General features: G+C 35.8%; 1 protein-coding gene across 1 annotated transcript in view; it reads right to left on the bottom strand.

Annotated features, from left to right (window-relative positions):
* The window catches only part of CDH12 (cadherin 12), a 231,235-nt gene that overhangs the window by 63,882 nt on the left and 153,183 nt on the right, over nt 1-14,170 (bottom strand). Inside the window, exon 5 of the mRNA XM_015619585.3 lies at nt 9,591-9,758. Coding sequence (XP_015475071.1) covers nt 9,591-9,758 — 168 coding nt within the window. The remainder of the gene's footprint in view (nt 1-9,590; nt 9,759-14,170) is intronic.

Genomic DNA, 14,170 nt, shown 5'->3' with positions numbered 1-14,170 from the left:
GTTAAAAAACAATACAAGTGCATCAGACAAAGAATTTACTAAACATTTAGTGTTTTGAGAATCTGTGGTAATTTAATATCTCCCCCTCCAGTTTATTTCTCAGTTTTCTTCCAGTTAGTATGCTTTGGTTGGGAATTTAGTTGTACAGTCTGAATAAAATGATTCACTCTTCAAGATGCTTTATGATTAAGAACATGTACCAGCGACAGCTACGAAAAAGAGAAGTTTCCAGAGAGTTTTTACTATGGTTACATGCACTTTGTGGGGAAAATCAGTTCTTACTACTTGAAGAATTCTGATATGGAAAGGAATAAGAAAAAATTAAGAGAAAGGTGGCATAAGTGTAAATAGAAATTTTTATAGAGGTAAAATTTTAACTCTTTTATGTTGGACACACACAAATATTGATAGGAGGCTACTTAACTGTGGGGTACTGTGACCCAAAGAGGGCTACATTGCCTGGATTGAAAGGCAGGGGCTCAAACAAGCTACAAAAGTGCAAAGAAATTTCATGTAACAGTTGTACTCTGTGGCCCAGAAGCCAGCCAATATAAATGGCCTAATTCCATGTTATTAAATTCTTTTACCCACACCAAAATAGGTCAATTTCATGGAAAGTGACTGCAGAAAATAGTTCCTGATCTGTTCTAATTTTTCCAAATGTCCTGAATTTCTCTGAGAAAACTTTACTTGTTGTTGGTCAAAGCTGTGGCCTGGACTGTTCTAAGACAACTTTATAGACAATGTAAATCTTCAGGAACTTTCCCAAATATTCCAATGTCTTTCTTTTGCTTTGGAAAGCAAAATGTAATAAGCCATTGTATATCTTCTTTTAGTCTATATAAAAATGTCCATAATTTCACTGATTAAATGGTGGTTCAGGGAAAAGAAAAATACAGAGGCTTTTTTATGACTACCTGTCAAATGTGTAATTCAAGTGAGTGAAATAGAAACAGCAGGCAAGGGACACTGAGCTGTGTGACATGTTAGTGGCCTAAACAAGTAAGGTGAAGGTGTAAAGACTTTATCTGAGATGGTGAGGACTCATGATTTCAGTGCAGAAAAATATGGAGGAACTCGGGGCTGGAAGTGACTCAGTAAAGTATAAATTCCTTTTGCAGTGCTACCATTGGGAAAGAAAAAACAAAACATACTTGTGGAGTTGAAGGAGGAGATGGCCACAATCTAGTTATACAATGAAAATGAGATCAAGCATAAATATGTGTCTCTCACAGAGTGTGGAGACAAGACTGCATGTTGAAAATAAGGATATACAGAACGAGGAAGGAAGAGATGCCAAAGCAGGATGAGACAGATGAGAAAGAAATGCAAATAGTACAGAAGTGTGAGACTTGGAAGGAACCTGGAATACAGAGAAGTTACCCTTGGTTCTCCTCTGATTCCTGTAAGAGCCCTGTGCAAACACTGGTCAGCTGGTATTTATTATTGTCCTGATTTGACTGTAGTTTTACTGATACTAAAACAGTAATGAGTCAAAGGTATTGCAATCCAAAAAGGGTACTGTTTTCATGATTGGCTTGCAATTGCATGAGCCCATTTCTGGAGCCTTTGCATTCCTGTCTTCCATCACTACTTGAAATGGTTGGTTAAAGTATATGTTTAACTCAAAAATGAAGTTTTAATTTACTTAATACTCACGGGTAAATGAAAATCAGACTGACATAAGATTTTCTGACGTTAAACAACAAAACCTTGGTTAACGAGACCAAGCTGGTGCTTTTTTCCTTCTATGTCTTATGGCATAGACATGAGAAAATTAAAGGTGGAGAAAACCCCAATTTGACCTTCCCTCTTCTGATTCAAAGAAAAATCTGTCTCAGTCTCACAACTAATCTCTGCCTGCAGGCTAGTCTGCAATAAATCTGTCCACCTGTCCTGTGCAGGTATCTCCCAATTGGTGTAACATAAGTAGCTGCTGGAACTGAATTAGTGTGTCTTGTCTGCCAGGCAAATTCTTTAATCAATGAAAGATGAACTCATTTTCATTCTGAGGTCCAGCAAAGATGCAAGTGCTGTACATAAAGTACGACTTTTAACAGAAATACCAACAGAAGCCATACTTCCATATCTAAATTACAGGGAGTAGAATAACTTCCCAGAAACTTATGCAGACTTGTTAAAACACTTAATTAGACAGATCTGAACCTTAATCCTGAGTAAGTTTTCTAGCTAAAGAAGTTTTCTAGTTCTAAATTGTCCAAGTAAGGAGGGAATAAATCTTCCTCATTTATTTTTAAATTAAATCTCTGCTTTCATTATTTAATTTTTTTAGATTAGTGAACAGAATAATTTATTAATCACACGATCTTTTTCTGTAGATTTCTAATGCATTACTGGGTGAGATTTGTGCTGCATTCTTCTGGAATCTTTAAAAGTAGATACCATTGTCTTTCATAAGCCACCCATCCAAAGCAACAAATTAAAATATTTTCTTTTCTGCACCAGAAAGATTTCTGAACCAGAAGACATCTTGCTTGCACACTACTTTTGAACCTATTTTTCAATATAATCTGAGCTAGGTTTGTTCAAAGCCAGTTGAATGGAATCAGCCACATTTACTTTACTGAGTTAAAAACTGACCAGCTTTAATGTAGTAAAACAGGATAATTAATACATGTGAAATTTCTGTAATGTTCTAAGATTCCAATAATATATAAATAAGTAACTATTTACTAATAAATAAATATGATAGAAACTTTCAATCTATAAGGCAGGTATGCATAACTATATATAGAGAAGCTATTCCTGGTTCAGCACATGGTTGTTCTTTCTTTTTAAATATTTCTATAGATTGTAATACTTGTTAAATAAATGCAAACCAATAAATAATCACAAAAAATAAAAGCAATCTAAAGAGTAATAATATGCAAAGCCTTTCTCTAATATATAAAGCATAATATGTCTATATTATAGAACATCAAGTTAATAGATCATTCAAGTGCCACACCAAGGTTATATAACTAAGAGAAAAAAGGGCTAGTTTGTGTTTGCAAAGGTCTTTTTCACTTACATTGAAATTCCTGAAACTGCATAAATGAAAGATGCTTTTCTGTTTGTTTCTGAATTGTCTATTTTATGAACTCTCTCTAAGATTATTGTTTCCTCTGCTGTCTCCAACAGAGGCTTTAATATATTCTATGGAATGCACTGTACTGGCCACTGGTGAAATCCAAACCAGTTACCTGCAAACTCCTGCAGTAGGGACTGATGTGAAAGGTCGTAGGAATCATCCTTCAACCTTGCTTTATTTAAGGTGTCACTACCAGAAAGATGAATAGTTGTGTTTCTGTTTCCAAACATGTTAGCATTTCTGGAAATTTGCCATGCTCTTTTATGCAAACTATCTTGATGGATTTCACTGAGATGCTTTTGGAAAGACCAATGACAGCAAAAAAAAAAATGGTCCTTGTGATGTCTAGGCCTTGCTCTACAACTGTCTGAATATTTTAAATGTGGTTACAAAGCAGCCCTGAAATAATGGTTTCTGGCCATCAGAGATGCATTTTTTTTTTTTAAAGCTAAGACATGCATAAGTAGACAAAATTCAAGTATTGAGTTCAAACCTTAATTAATTTCTCTTCTATTAGAAAAAGCTTTTAATCATTCTCCCACAAAATTGACTTCTGTTAGCTGGAAATGATGTGATAAGATAAAGCTTTATCCAAATAGTTCTTTTGAGTTCGAAAAAGTAAATTCAGGAGGTGTCACCTTAAAAAATACACACCTTAAAAAGGAACCAAACTTATTGTTGACTTCATAAGACACTTGAAATGGTCTTTTATTTACTAACATCAGAATAAAAACTATACATTTTAAAATTCAATTGCATTTCTTCTATGTCAGGGCCTTATTCTCTAAAATCATATTTATGTCATATTAAAATAAAAAGACATATTATTCTTTTGACTAATATGATTCACATGTGCTTTTATTGCTCAGCATATAAGGGTTTATTTCTCTAAATTACTTCCACACTCTGTCAGCAGTGAACAAAAGAAAGAGACTGGGAAACTGAAGAATAATAAACTTACGAAATATGAATCCACCACTTCACTTAATTGGTTTGATTCAATAAAGCATAATTTATACCAACTAATTATACAGTTTTTGTCATTTAAATGTTGAAGTAAATACAACCCATCCATTTTTCCTTGAAGGGTATTTTAAGAATTGGAAACAAGCCACTGCTGTCTTGGCAGCTTGCTCAGACTGGTCCTCTGCTTGATGAGTTAAGGGTTAGTCCATTAGCTTTCAGGAATGATGGGCTGAAATATCTTTTTGCTTAGCCAGCTATCATGTACGTAAGTAGCTGAGAGAGAAATGACATCAGTCCTCTTCTGGACCAGGATGCATGCCTACGTGTACATAGCTTTTGTCCACCCCCCGCTGCTCAAAGGTACTGTTGTGTTATACCAAATTTTTGTTCAATTGCTTGAACATTGTTGTTATGATAGGAAAAGTACTTACTTTTTCAGTCTTTGCCTTACTTTTTCTCTCTTGTTTTGGTAAAAATCAAGCTTTGGTATGAAATTATTTAAATATTTATAATAAAGATCTATCTTTAACAATGGAACATGCACAGCAATGCAGAAAGCTGCTGTACTAACGAAGAGCCAGGGAAGACGGAAAATACTTCTGGAAATAAATTTTTACTAATAAGATCATTCAGATTAATTTTTTCCTACCAGTTTTAAAGAAAATATCCATTTACTGAAGTGTCAGTTTTCTGAAATGTGGGCCAATAGATACCTGCAGGTCAAACAACTCTGACAGAAATATATGTTTAGAGATTTCCTCTCTGTCATACTCCTCATTAGAAGGAAACATGCAAGGTGGGAGTTCCCCACTGAATAGGTTCAAAAGCACAGGTTCTAAATAAAAAATTCCATGTTCAGCAGGTTAGTCAGTGGTTTTTCATCACTGGATGCTGATAACCCATCCAAACCTGCCTGTCTCCTTAAAGGACCCTCAGTGAGATGAAGGTGTTTCGTGATACCTTTTTTTGCAAGCTTGTAATGTATTATTTATAAATGTAGCTCCTTCGAAATATTAATAATATATGTCCTCCTTCTTCTGCTGTGATTTTTTTTTTCTCCAGCTTCACTAAGTTCTGAAAATAAATTTAAACTTTATCCTGTGAAATTTAATATTGTCTTATTTGATTAGGTGATCTATAGCATAGCTTCTTTGGCATAAGTCCTTTGCAAAACTGCGGTCCTGGTTATGTGAAGCAATGACATTGACACTGCAGCAGTTTGTGTTAAAGGACCTTTTTTCAGTCTGCACTGCCTGGCTTTGTTGACCAATGAAGAGCAATGGGGTACTGGAGGTCTCAACCTCAGCAACACCCAGGGGTCCTGACCTCTTTCCAGGACTGAAAGTGGCATCTACACAGACCGGATTTTAAAGGCTGATTTTTCATATAAACTAAAATTCTGCGCAAGTATCCTTTGAGCTATGGTAGTCAAGCAAATGGCAAACTCCGTTTCCTGGCAGATAATTACCTTGAATCATTGCAATGCTTTCAAGGAAAAAAAAGAAAAGAAAAATACAGTTGTTGTGTTTGAAATATAATTCATACTCCACTTTTGCCCACTTAGTTATTTAGTTTAGCTGTAATTAGCTTTGTGTCTCTGTAAATTTCAGGCACACAACACATCATCTCACATACTGCTTAACTGAATGGGGCTAAGTAAATAATCCCCATTGATCGAGATTTTTGCATGTAACACATAAAATAAAAATAAAAAAAAGGCTCAACCAATACACTGTAGTCGCCACACTGACATTTTACCTTGTAAGCCATGTTAAGTATTTGTTATTTTAAATATCAACAGAAACCTCCAATCTTATTCTCTTCTGTTTTGTTGAGAGTCACTGCTGTAATTTGTCTTTTGTGACATTTGTTTAATAGAAAGAAAAGGTTTTCAACCTTACTATCATGCAAAGCATGGGACAAGCTCTCTTGCGTGTGATTTTTTTTTTGTTTCTTCTTAGCAAAAATTGGGCAAAGATGTCATAACTGCAATTCATGCATTAAATGAGACCTGGAGGCTATCTTCTTCAAAGCAGATGATATATTCCATGATTTCTCTGTGTCAAGAAAACCATCTGACTTTATGTGAAACTTGTGCATTTTTGCACTACCACAGTAGATGAAAGCACATAATAAAATATAAAATACTAAGGCCCCCTATCAGCAAAGGAAGAAAAATATACAACTGGAAACCAGAATGGGAGTGAGCACTGGGCACATGAAGCTTGCCAATGTACTGAGGTTTCAATCTCCAGATAGTTACATTATTTCCTGTTGCACCCAGGGTACCATTCCAACAGCAGGAGTTCCAGGTGACAGGAAGGAAGAGACTGCCATTGTGGGCAGTTTAACAAGCACTGAGGATGAAGACAGTAGGAATCATGATACAAAGAGGTCCTCTGGGATGATTTTCTTATTGATCAGGTTTGGAGCATCCCACAAGTGCTATGAGAGCATGTCATGAAACTAGATGATGAGATGTGAGGTATCATCATCTCATGAAACTAGAGAAGATGCCATGTGAGGTCTGACAAAGTAAAGAAGTCTTAGGACTGAAATTTGGGCTAGCAAATGGAAACTGAAGATAAGGACATTACTAGTGGCATAATTTGAACTAGTCTCATCATGTACAATCATGAGAAAAATATTGAAAGGCAGAGCTTTAAATGCCTGGCTGAGAAAATGTGGTGAGGAGAAGTGAGTCACAATCTTGAAATGTTGACGCACTTGTTAAAGAATAGGAAAAAATGTAAAATTCATTTTGGCCATGAGAAAAATAGGCTTATGAAAGTTTAAAATATTTTCTGAGATCATTGTGATACCTATAGAAAGGTTTAGGAAAATTTTCAAGTGTTGAAAAGCACAAATTTAAGAAAAAAATGCAGTTCTGACAAAGGGTGAAGTCATGAAAAATCTTCATTCTTCACTGAAGGATGCTGCAAAAGGAGATGATAACTCAGTAGGAAATGCTGAGGTGGTAGTTCATGCAGAATCAAACTAGGGACCAGTAAAGAGGAGAAAGAAAGCCATAATATAAAGCCAAGGGTTAAAATGGGAACTTGTATAGGTAACTTTGATGCCTAATGCTAAACAAGAATATCAGCATTATACCTGTGTTTACTATCTGTGGGAAAGAAGAAAATCAGTCAGGCAGTATAGTATCGAGGAACGAAATACACAGGGAAGTCACAGCAGACTTTATCAGTGGGGAATAATGATGGTTGTGAAAGGAATCTTTCTCAACTAAGACTTAAAAAAGAGGATAGTATTAACATTAGCTATTCAGGAAAACTCCCCTAGTTATTCTTAATTTTACAACAATTACAATTAGTTTAAATGCAATATTTGTGCAGGAGCAATAAAAACCAGAATTACAAGACGGTTGTATTCAGTTAAATAAATAATAATAAGAATGTGGAAATAAATAAAACTGAGGCATATTACAATAGAAATTCTGAATGGGATAGCTGAGACTGTTAAAGCACTACGGGTGGTGTGGATGCTGTCTAGGGATATCATTTAGAAGACCTGGAGCAAATGCATATATCCATTAAAAAGCAAATCTGTAAGGGCAAACAACACAGCTAATAAAAGCAAGAACACATCTTTCAGAAAAATGAAGTTGTGTCTCAGAGAGGACAATAGAAAGAACCATAAAACCTGTTTTATCTATAAAACCACAATAAAGAAGACAAAAAATGAGTTTGAATAAATCTCTGCAAACAAGCTTATAATAATTGTCTTTTAAGACATCTGCAAGCAAAAGCCTGAGAGGAACTATGTAAAGCCAGCCCAAAACTGAGATACAGAAGTGCTTGGAGAAGATAAGGTCACAAATGTAAAACTTATTACACTTTTTTCTTTATTGTTAGTTCAGAAAAACTGGGATTTTTTTCTATCCTAGAACTTCATGAGGGACTCAGGAGAAGGTTAAATTAGCTATAGAAGCAGTTGTGGAACAAACAAACACAACAGTAACAAATCATTTGGATTAGCTGTTACATGCCCAAGAGCCTGAAGAATGAAATAAGGGAACTATTATGATGTGCAATATTTTGCTTCAAACCACTGTGGCACAAGAAGGCTTGGAGGTATAATATAACACTGACTTTTTTTTTCCCAAAAGTTCTCCAGGGAGTCCAGGGGAGCTAAGGATGGATATGACTGACATGTACAGGCAAAACAGAAGGAGCAGATTTGCTCAACTCAGAGAGAATTTCCCATACTGAAAAAAAGAGAAATCAACACAGGTTCTCTAAATAAAGCTGATATTTTGCAGTACTTTCTGAATTCTTTGAAGAGGTTAACATGCAGGCAATTATATAAAGATTGATTCCAAACAAAGGAGGGGAAGCTGTTTGTTGTATGATACATGATTAATCTGTGTACCTCTGACAGAGGATGTGGACTCTGAAATTTAATGAATGTTTCAAAACAATGGGGCAACTTGCTACAAGAAAAATACATTGAGGGGTGTTAAATACAAAGACATTATTGGAACTAAATATAATTAGAAAGTAAGGAAGTTTTATGAAGTAATGCTTGGCCAGTTTATGGAAACCATCTAGACATGAGTGTAAGAGATGGAAGGAAGGACCAAATGGACCCTTTCATAACATGATCTTTCTTACATGCCTGCAAAAACACAGCACATTTTCAGACTGAATAAAAGAAGGAATTTTTGTATGAGAGAAAACTTCACAGTTGCAGATGTGGTTTTGTACCTATGGAGAATTCATAATACATATAGTGGGATTTCAATTCATGGGCAAGGAAGAGATGCAAAGCAAAAAGCTGCTGTGATCTTACTGCAGATTCATGCAATATATTCTAATTCAAATTTTCTTTACTAACGAATTTTAGTACCTAATTATTTTGGCATAGTTATCAAGACTTATGCTTGATTAGTTTCTGCATTTTGAAGGTATGGAATATACAAACTTCAGTAAATTTATGGAGACAAATAAGCAACAATCCTCCTAATCATACACAGACTATAAAACTCTTTAAATTAGCATACTTCTGAAAAGCTGCATTTAAACTGATATGAACCATAATAAGTTATCAGTGAATGATCACTGTTTTGAGGCTGGAAATGTTTTCAGGGACAGGTATAATCTGGGCCAAGACATATAAAAATCTGTTCCTAAATATCATAACAGTAAGTCTTGGCATGAGCTAGCTCTGCCTTTGGTACCTGGAAGTCTCCCGTTATAATCTTTCATGATTTGAAGGGGTTCACACAGTTTCCCTTGACAAAATAGTATTTCCCAAATAATTTTTATAGTGTGAATGAAATGAACACTTAGGCTCAGTCTGGTTTGGTAGAATGATGATGTATATCTTCTTAGACATTCAACTCATACTTTCAAAGCGAGCTTTACATTATTTTTAAAAAACACGATATCTGATTTTTTTTTCCATCATATATTTTTCTTTTTCCAGTATCTCAGTTTCTTATCTATAGGACTTTTCCAAATTAATACTTTTAGTCATGCTTATTTGAAAATCAGTGCTTTGGAATGCTACATACTCTTAGGAAATCTGGGCGGGTTGTCGTTGACATCCGTGAGAGTAATGTTTACAGTGGTAGTACCAGCTAGTCCTCCCAGCTGTCCTCCCATGTCCTTGGCCTGGATTAGAACTTGATATTGTTCTTTCACTTCTCTGTCCATATTTGGCAAAGCTGTTCTTATTACACCTATGAGAAGAAACGGGAAAGAAAAGGAGCAAATAAACAAAGGGCTGTGATTGTCTACTCTTACCAATTAATACTGGATCTCTCGAGCCAGGAATAGAAAACTTCTGAATGGGTTGATGAGAGGAGGTCACACAAAAACATGCAAATCACTCAGGCTTTTCAAAATTGTGTTTGTCAGCTATTCAACCACTCAAAATGACTGTTTTGTCTTTTCAATCAGGACATGAATAGATGAAAGACAATGATGGGTTTTCACTAGGGATGTGAATGCTGTGATCATAAGTTTGCCACATCAGGGATGAGGAACACTGTCTTGTACAGAGTAAGGAAATGCAGGAAGAGGTGGCATTGCATTGCAGAACCTGAATTTCAGTTGTTTCCAGATACTTGATAATAAATTCAAGTTACTGTAAGCCAAGACAATGTTCCTCTGTACAAAAGATCTTTATTAGAACACTCTTCCTTTCCTAGAGAAAGTTTTTGTGATATAGTAAAAACATGCAGTGAAAATTTGAGGAATTTCCTTTAAAAAAAATTATTTAAATATCACATTAAGACATGACTTTAAGTCTTTAGTGATTTTGGACAGCTGCTATCTGAGCAGATATGCTATAATCTCCTTTCTGATATGCTAAGAATATATAGAATAAAGGGAAGACTTGGAAGACAACGATGGGGAGAGAAAGGGAGAAATACTACTGAAAACACAAGTTAGCTGATGAGGTTGTATGAAGCTAAGAGGCTTGGGGTGCTAAAGGCTTTTTCTTGAAATCAAAAATCTAGGAGAAAATACATGTCTTTGTTAAAATTTTACAAATGTGAATAGCATTGCAAAATGTTATTTATTCAACAACAGTTATCAGAAAATATATAGGTGCACATTGGTGCAGATAACACACAAAATTGAAAAATAAAACAATTGGAAGTACTATTTTCTTGGTCATTATTGGTTTATAAATTATAATTTTTAGTATTAAACAATTTGATGTTAAAAACAGGTTTTTAAATGTTAAAATGAATCTGGAATGGCAAGAAGCAAACTTTAAGGATTATTCTTGTCTTTATAGCAACTAACCACTGTCTTAACAAGCCAGAATAAGAACCATTAGCTTAAAATACTTTTTAGAGTCTCTAAATAACTTTGACCTAAATCTTCAATTTCTGGAACCTATTAAAAGTTCCCACTGAATTGAACTCTGTAACAATTTCCTTTCTTGCCATCTGTAAGGTGATGATAATGACAACATTATTAAGAATCACCATTTTCCTGCTTCAAGATGGCATGTACTGTACTGCACACAGTTTGCTCCAAACTGAAATCTTGAATTACAAAACTACAAAAAAAAAATTCATATTCATGAGATTCGGGAAAAGAATATTTTTGCAAAGAGGATGAACTTTACTAAGTTTCCTCTTGAATCTCTTAATTAATGCTTAATTTGGCATTGTGGAGACTATATGTTCCACATTATTTTACAACATCCTTGGTATGTTCATTCCAAGGAGAAAAGACCTATGGGAATGAAAGACCTCCTGTGCTATACCAAAAAAAAGAAAATAAGATAGAATTATAGAATCAGAATATGTTAAATTGGGAGCCACCCATCAGGATTATTGAGTGCAACTCCTGTCTCTGAGCAGGACACCCCAAGGGTCACACCATGTGCCTGAGAGTGTTTGTCCAAATGTTTCTTCAACTCTATAAGGCTGGTGCTGTGGCCACTTCCCTGGGGAGCTGTTCCAGTGCCCAGCCACCCTCTGGGTGAAAAACCTTTCTCTGATATCTGAGCCTAAACCTCCCCTGACTCAGTTTCATGACATTTCCCCAAGTTCTGTCACTGATCATGAGAGAAGAAATCAGTATCTGCCCCTCCTCTTCCTCTCATGAAGACATTGAAGACCACAATGTTTCCCAGCAGTCTCCTCTTCTCTAGACTGAACAGACCAAGTGAGCTCAGCTGCTCCTCATATGGCTTCCCCTCAAGCCCTTCACCATCTTCATGGCCTTCCTTTGGATGTTTTCTGAGATCTTAATGTCTTCTGTACACCATGTCATCCAAAACTGCCCCCAGCACTGGAGGTGAGGCTGCCCCAGCCCAGAGCAGAGCAGGACAATCCCCTCCCTTGCCTGGCTGGCCATGCTGAGCCTGATGCCAACCAGGACAGGGTTGTTCCTCCTGGCTGCCAGGGCACTGCTGACTCAGATTCAATTGGCTATTGACCAGGACACCCAGGTTCCTTTCCACAGTGACACTTTCCAGCCCCTCATTCACCAGTCTATACACAACCAAAGTTGCCCCATTCCAACTGCAGAATCTGGTACTTGTCTTTGTTAAGCTTCAGTGATTGCCCAGCTCTCTATTTTGTCAAAAACCTGCAGGATCCCCCTGGCCCCAAGGGAGTCAACAGCTCCTCCTAATTTAGTGTCATCAGCAAACTTACATAGTGTTCCTTGCAGTCCTGAGTCCAAGTAATTTAGGAAGATGTTGAAGAACACTGTGTTGAGGATGGATCCATGCAGAACCCCACCAGTGACAGGTCACCACTCTGATGTCACCCCATTCACTACAACCCTTTGTGCCTGACCCATGAGCCAGCTGCTCAGACACAACATAATGTGGTGTTTACCCAGCTGTGTGCCGGACATTTTGTCCAGAAGGATCCTGTGAGAGACGGTATCAAAAGCTTTGCTGAAGTCCAAAAAGATTACAGAAAAAGATGACAGAAAAAACTGAGCATGGGCACACAGTGGGCTGTGAAGAGAAAATGCAGTTTACTTGGTTGATACAGGTGTTCTGGGTACAACTAAGTGGCTTTCTCAGAACTGTTCCATGGCTTTTTTAGAAAATGAAGAATGGACTGTCACGCCAGTAGTAAAGTTCCAAATCACCCACTGTTTATTCCTGTCTGAAAGTGTAAGGTCATTCTATATATTTTTTTCTGGAAAAAAAACCCTTTTCTTCAGACAAAAAAAATAATAAAATCAATGAAAATAATTTTTATGTCTAGCAATTCATGGGCAATTTTCCTTTTTCTGCCTCCTCTATTTAAAAGCTTAGATGAAATACTGAGAAATATTATTTCTTCCAAAATCAGTTCATATGGACAGGACAAATGTGAATTAGAGTTATCTTACCAGCAAAATAGAAGAATAAAGTAGAGATAAGAATCCATGGGAAGGAATGGGCTACAAATGTTGGTATTTCAATTTCAGCATCACAAAGAATATTTAAATTTAAATCAAAGGGTTATTAAAATGTAGAGAACATATGTGCATGCAATAGTGTTTTTGTATAAAACCTTTTACCTTAAGATTTTACAATATTGCTCAGTTGCAGAACTGAATAACTTTGATTTTTTTTTTGTCTTTTCAGATGTCATCAATATCAAATGTCTAGAAAAATATGGTTTCTATGAAATCACTGAAAACTGAAAATAGTATGTATGAGATTTGGGCCAGAAGATTTGCTTTCCAAAGTTATTGACCTATAATTCAGCAGGAGATCTCTCACTTTTGTGGGAGAGAAAACACAGGTACTAAGAAAAAACTACTGCATAAGTATTAACATCAGTACTCCTGCTGATGCCAATTTGGATTTCAATAATATAACTGAAGTCAGAAGATGGACTAGAATACCAAGTCTAAAAAAACCTGGTTACATCTAGCCATAAATAAGAATATTTACCTCATAAATATCAGAAAATTGTGTGGAAAGGAAATTTTAATGGTGGAAATGGACATTTTCATAAGAAAAGACAATATAGAGAGGAAAGAGAAAAGAGGTTATCTAAGAGAAGTTCTCATTTAAAAGAGTTTAAAAAAAACCCTCTTACATTAAAATCAGAAGAGTGATTTCATAGCATTTAAAAGTACCCACATATAAGATTTGAGGCCTTAGAATATGGCATTCCAACAGTTGCTGTCTAGGAGGTACTGTAATCCATTTAACCTCCCTGAAATAGCAATAAAAGCTAACTCTCCCACTTCCACATGCTTGCTTATCTCCAACAAAAAGATGGACAAAGATTAGGAGGTCAATAAAAACAAGGAATAAAAGGGGCACTTATGACATTCAGACCCATGGAACTTAAAAACTATTTAAGTTTACCAGTTTCATATCAGAGTAAATGTGTAACAACTATTCGGAGGGATTTGAGGAAGGAGTATATTGCAAAGTCATGTCCTTGGCAAACACAATCCTTATTTCACACATAAAGTTATGGTCACTGGTTTCACTGTTACTACTTTACAATGGGATCTTGAGCTAGTAACAGAAATTTCCACAAACATTTCAACATCTGTGAGGTAGAAGCTAAATAAACAAACAATGTCTGGAACTGTTTGGGAAGGAATAGAGAACAGAAGTGCTATTAAACAGCTGTATCCCTCCATATCAGCTGCCTTCCTGAAT

The sequence above is a fragment of the Parus major genome, chromosome 2, assembly GCF_001522545.3.
Source record: "Parus major isolate Abel chromosome 2, Parus_major1.1, whole genome shotgun sequence".
In the NCBI taxonomy this organism is placed as follows: Eukaryota; Metazoa; Chordata; class Aves; order Passeriformes; family Paridae; genus Parus; species Parus major.
Note: the sequence above shows the minus strand (reverse complement) of the source record. Positions and strands in the feature narration are given on the sequence as shown.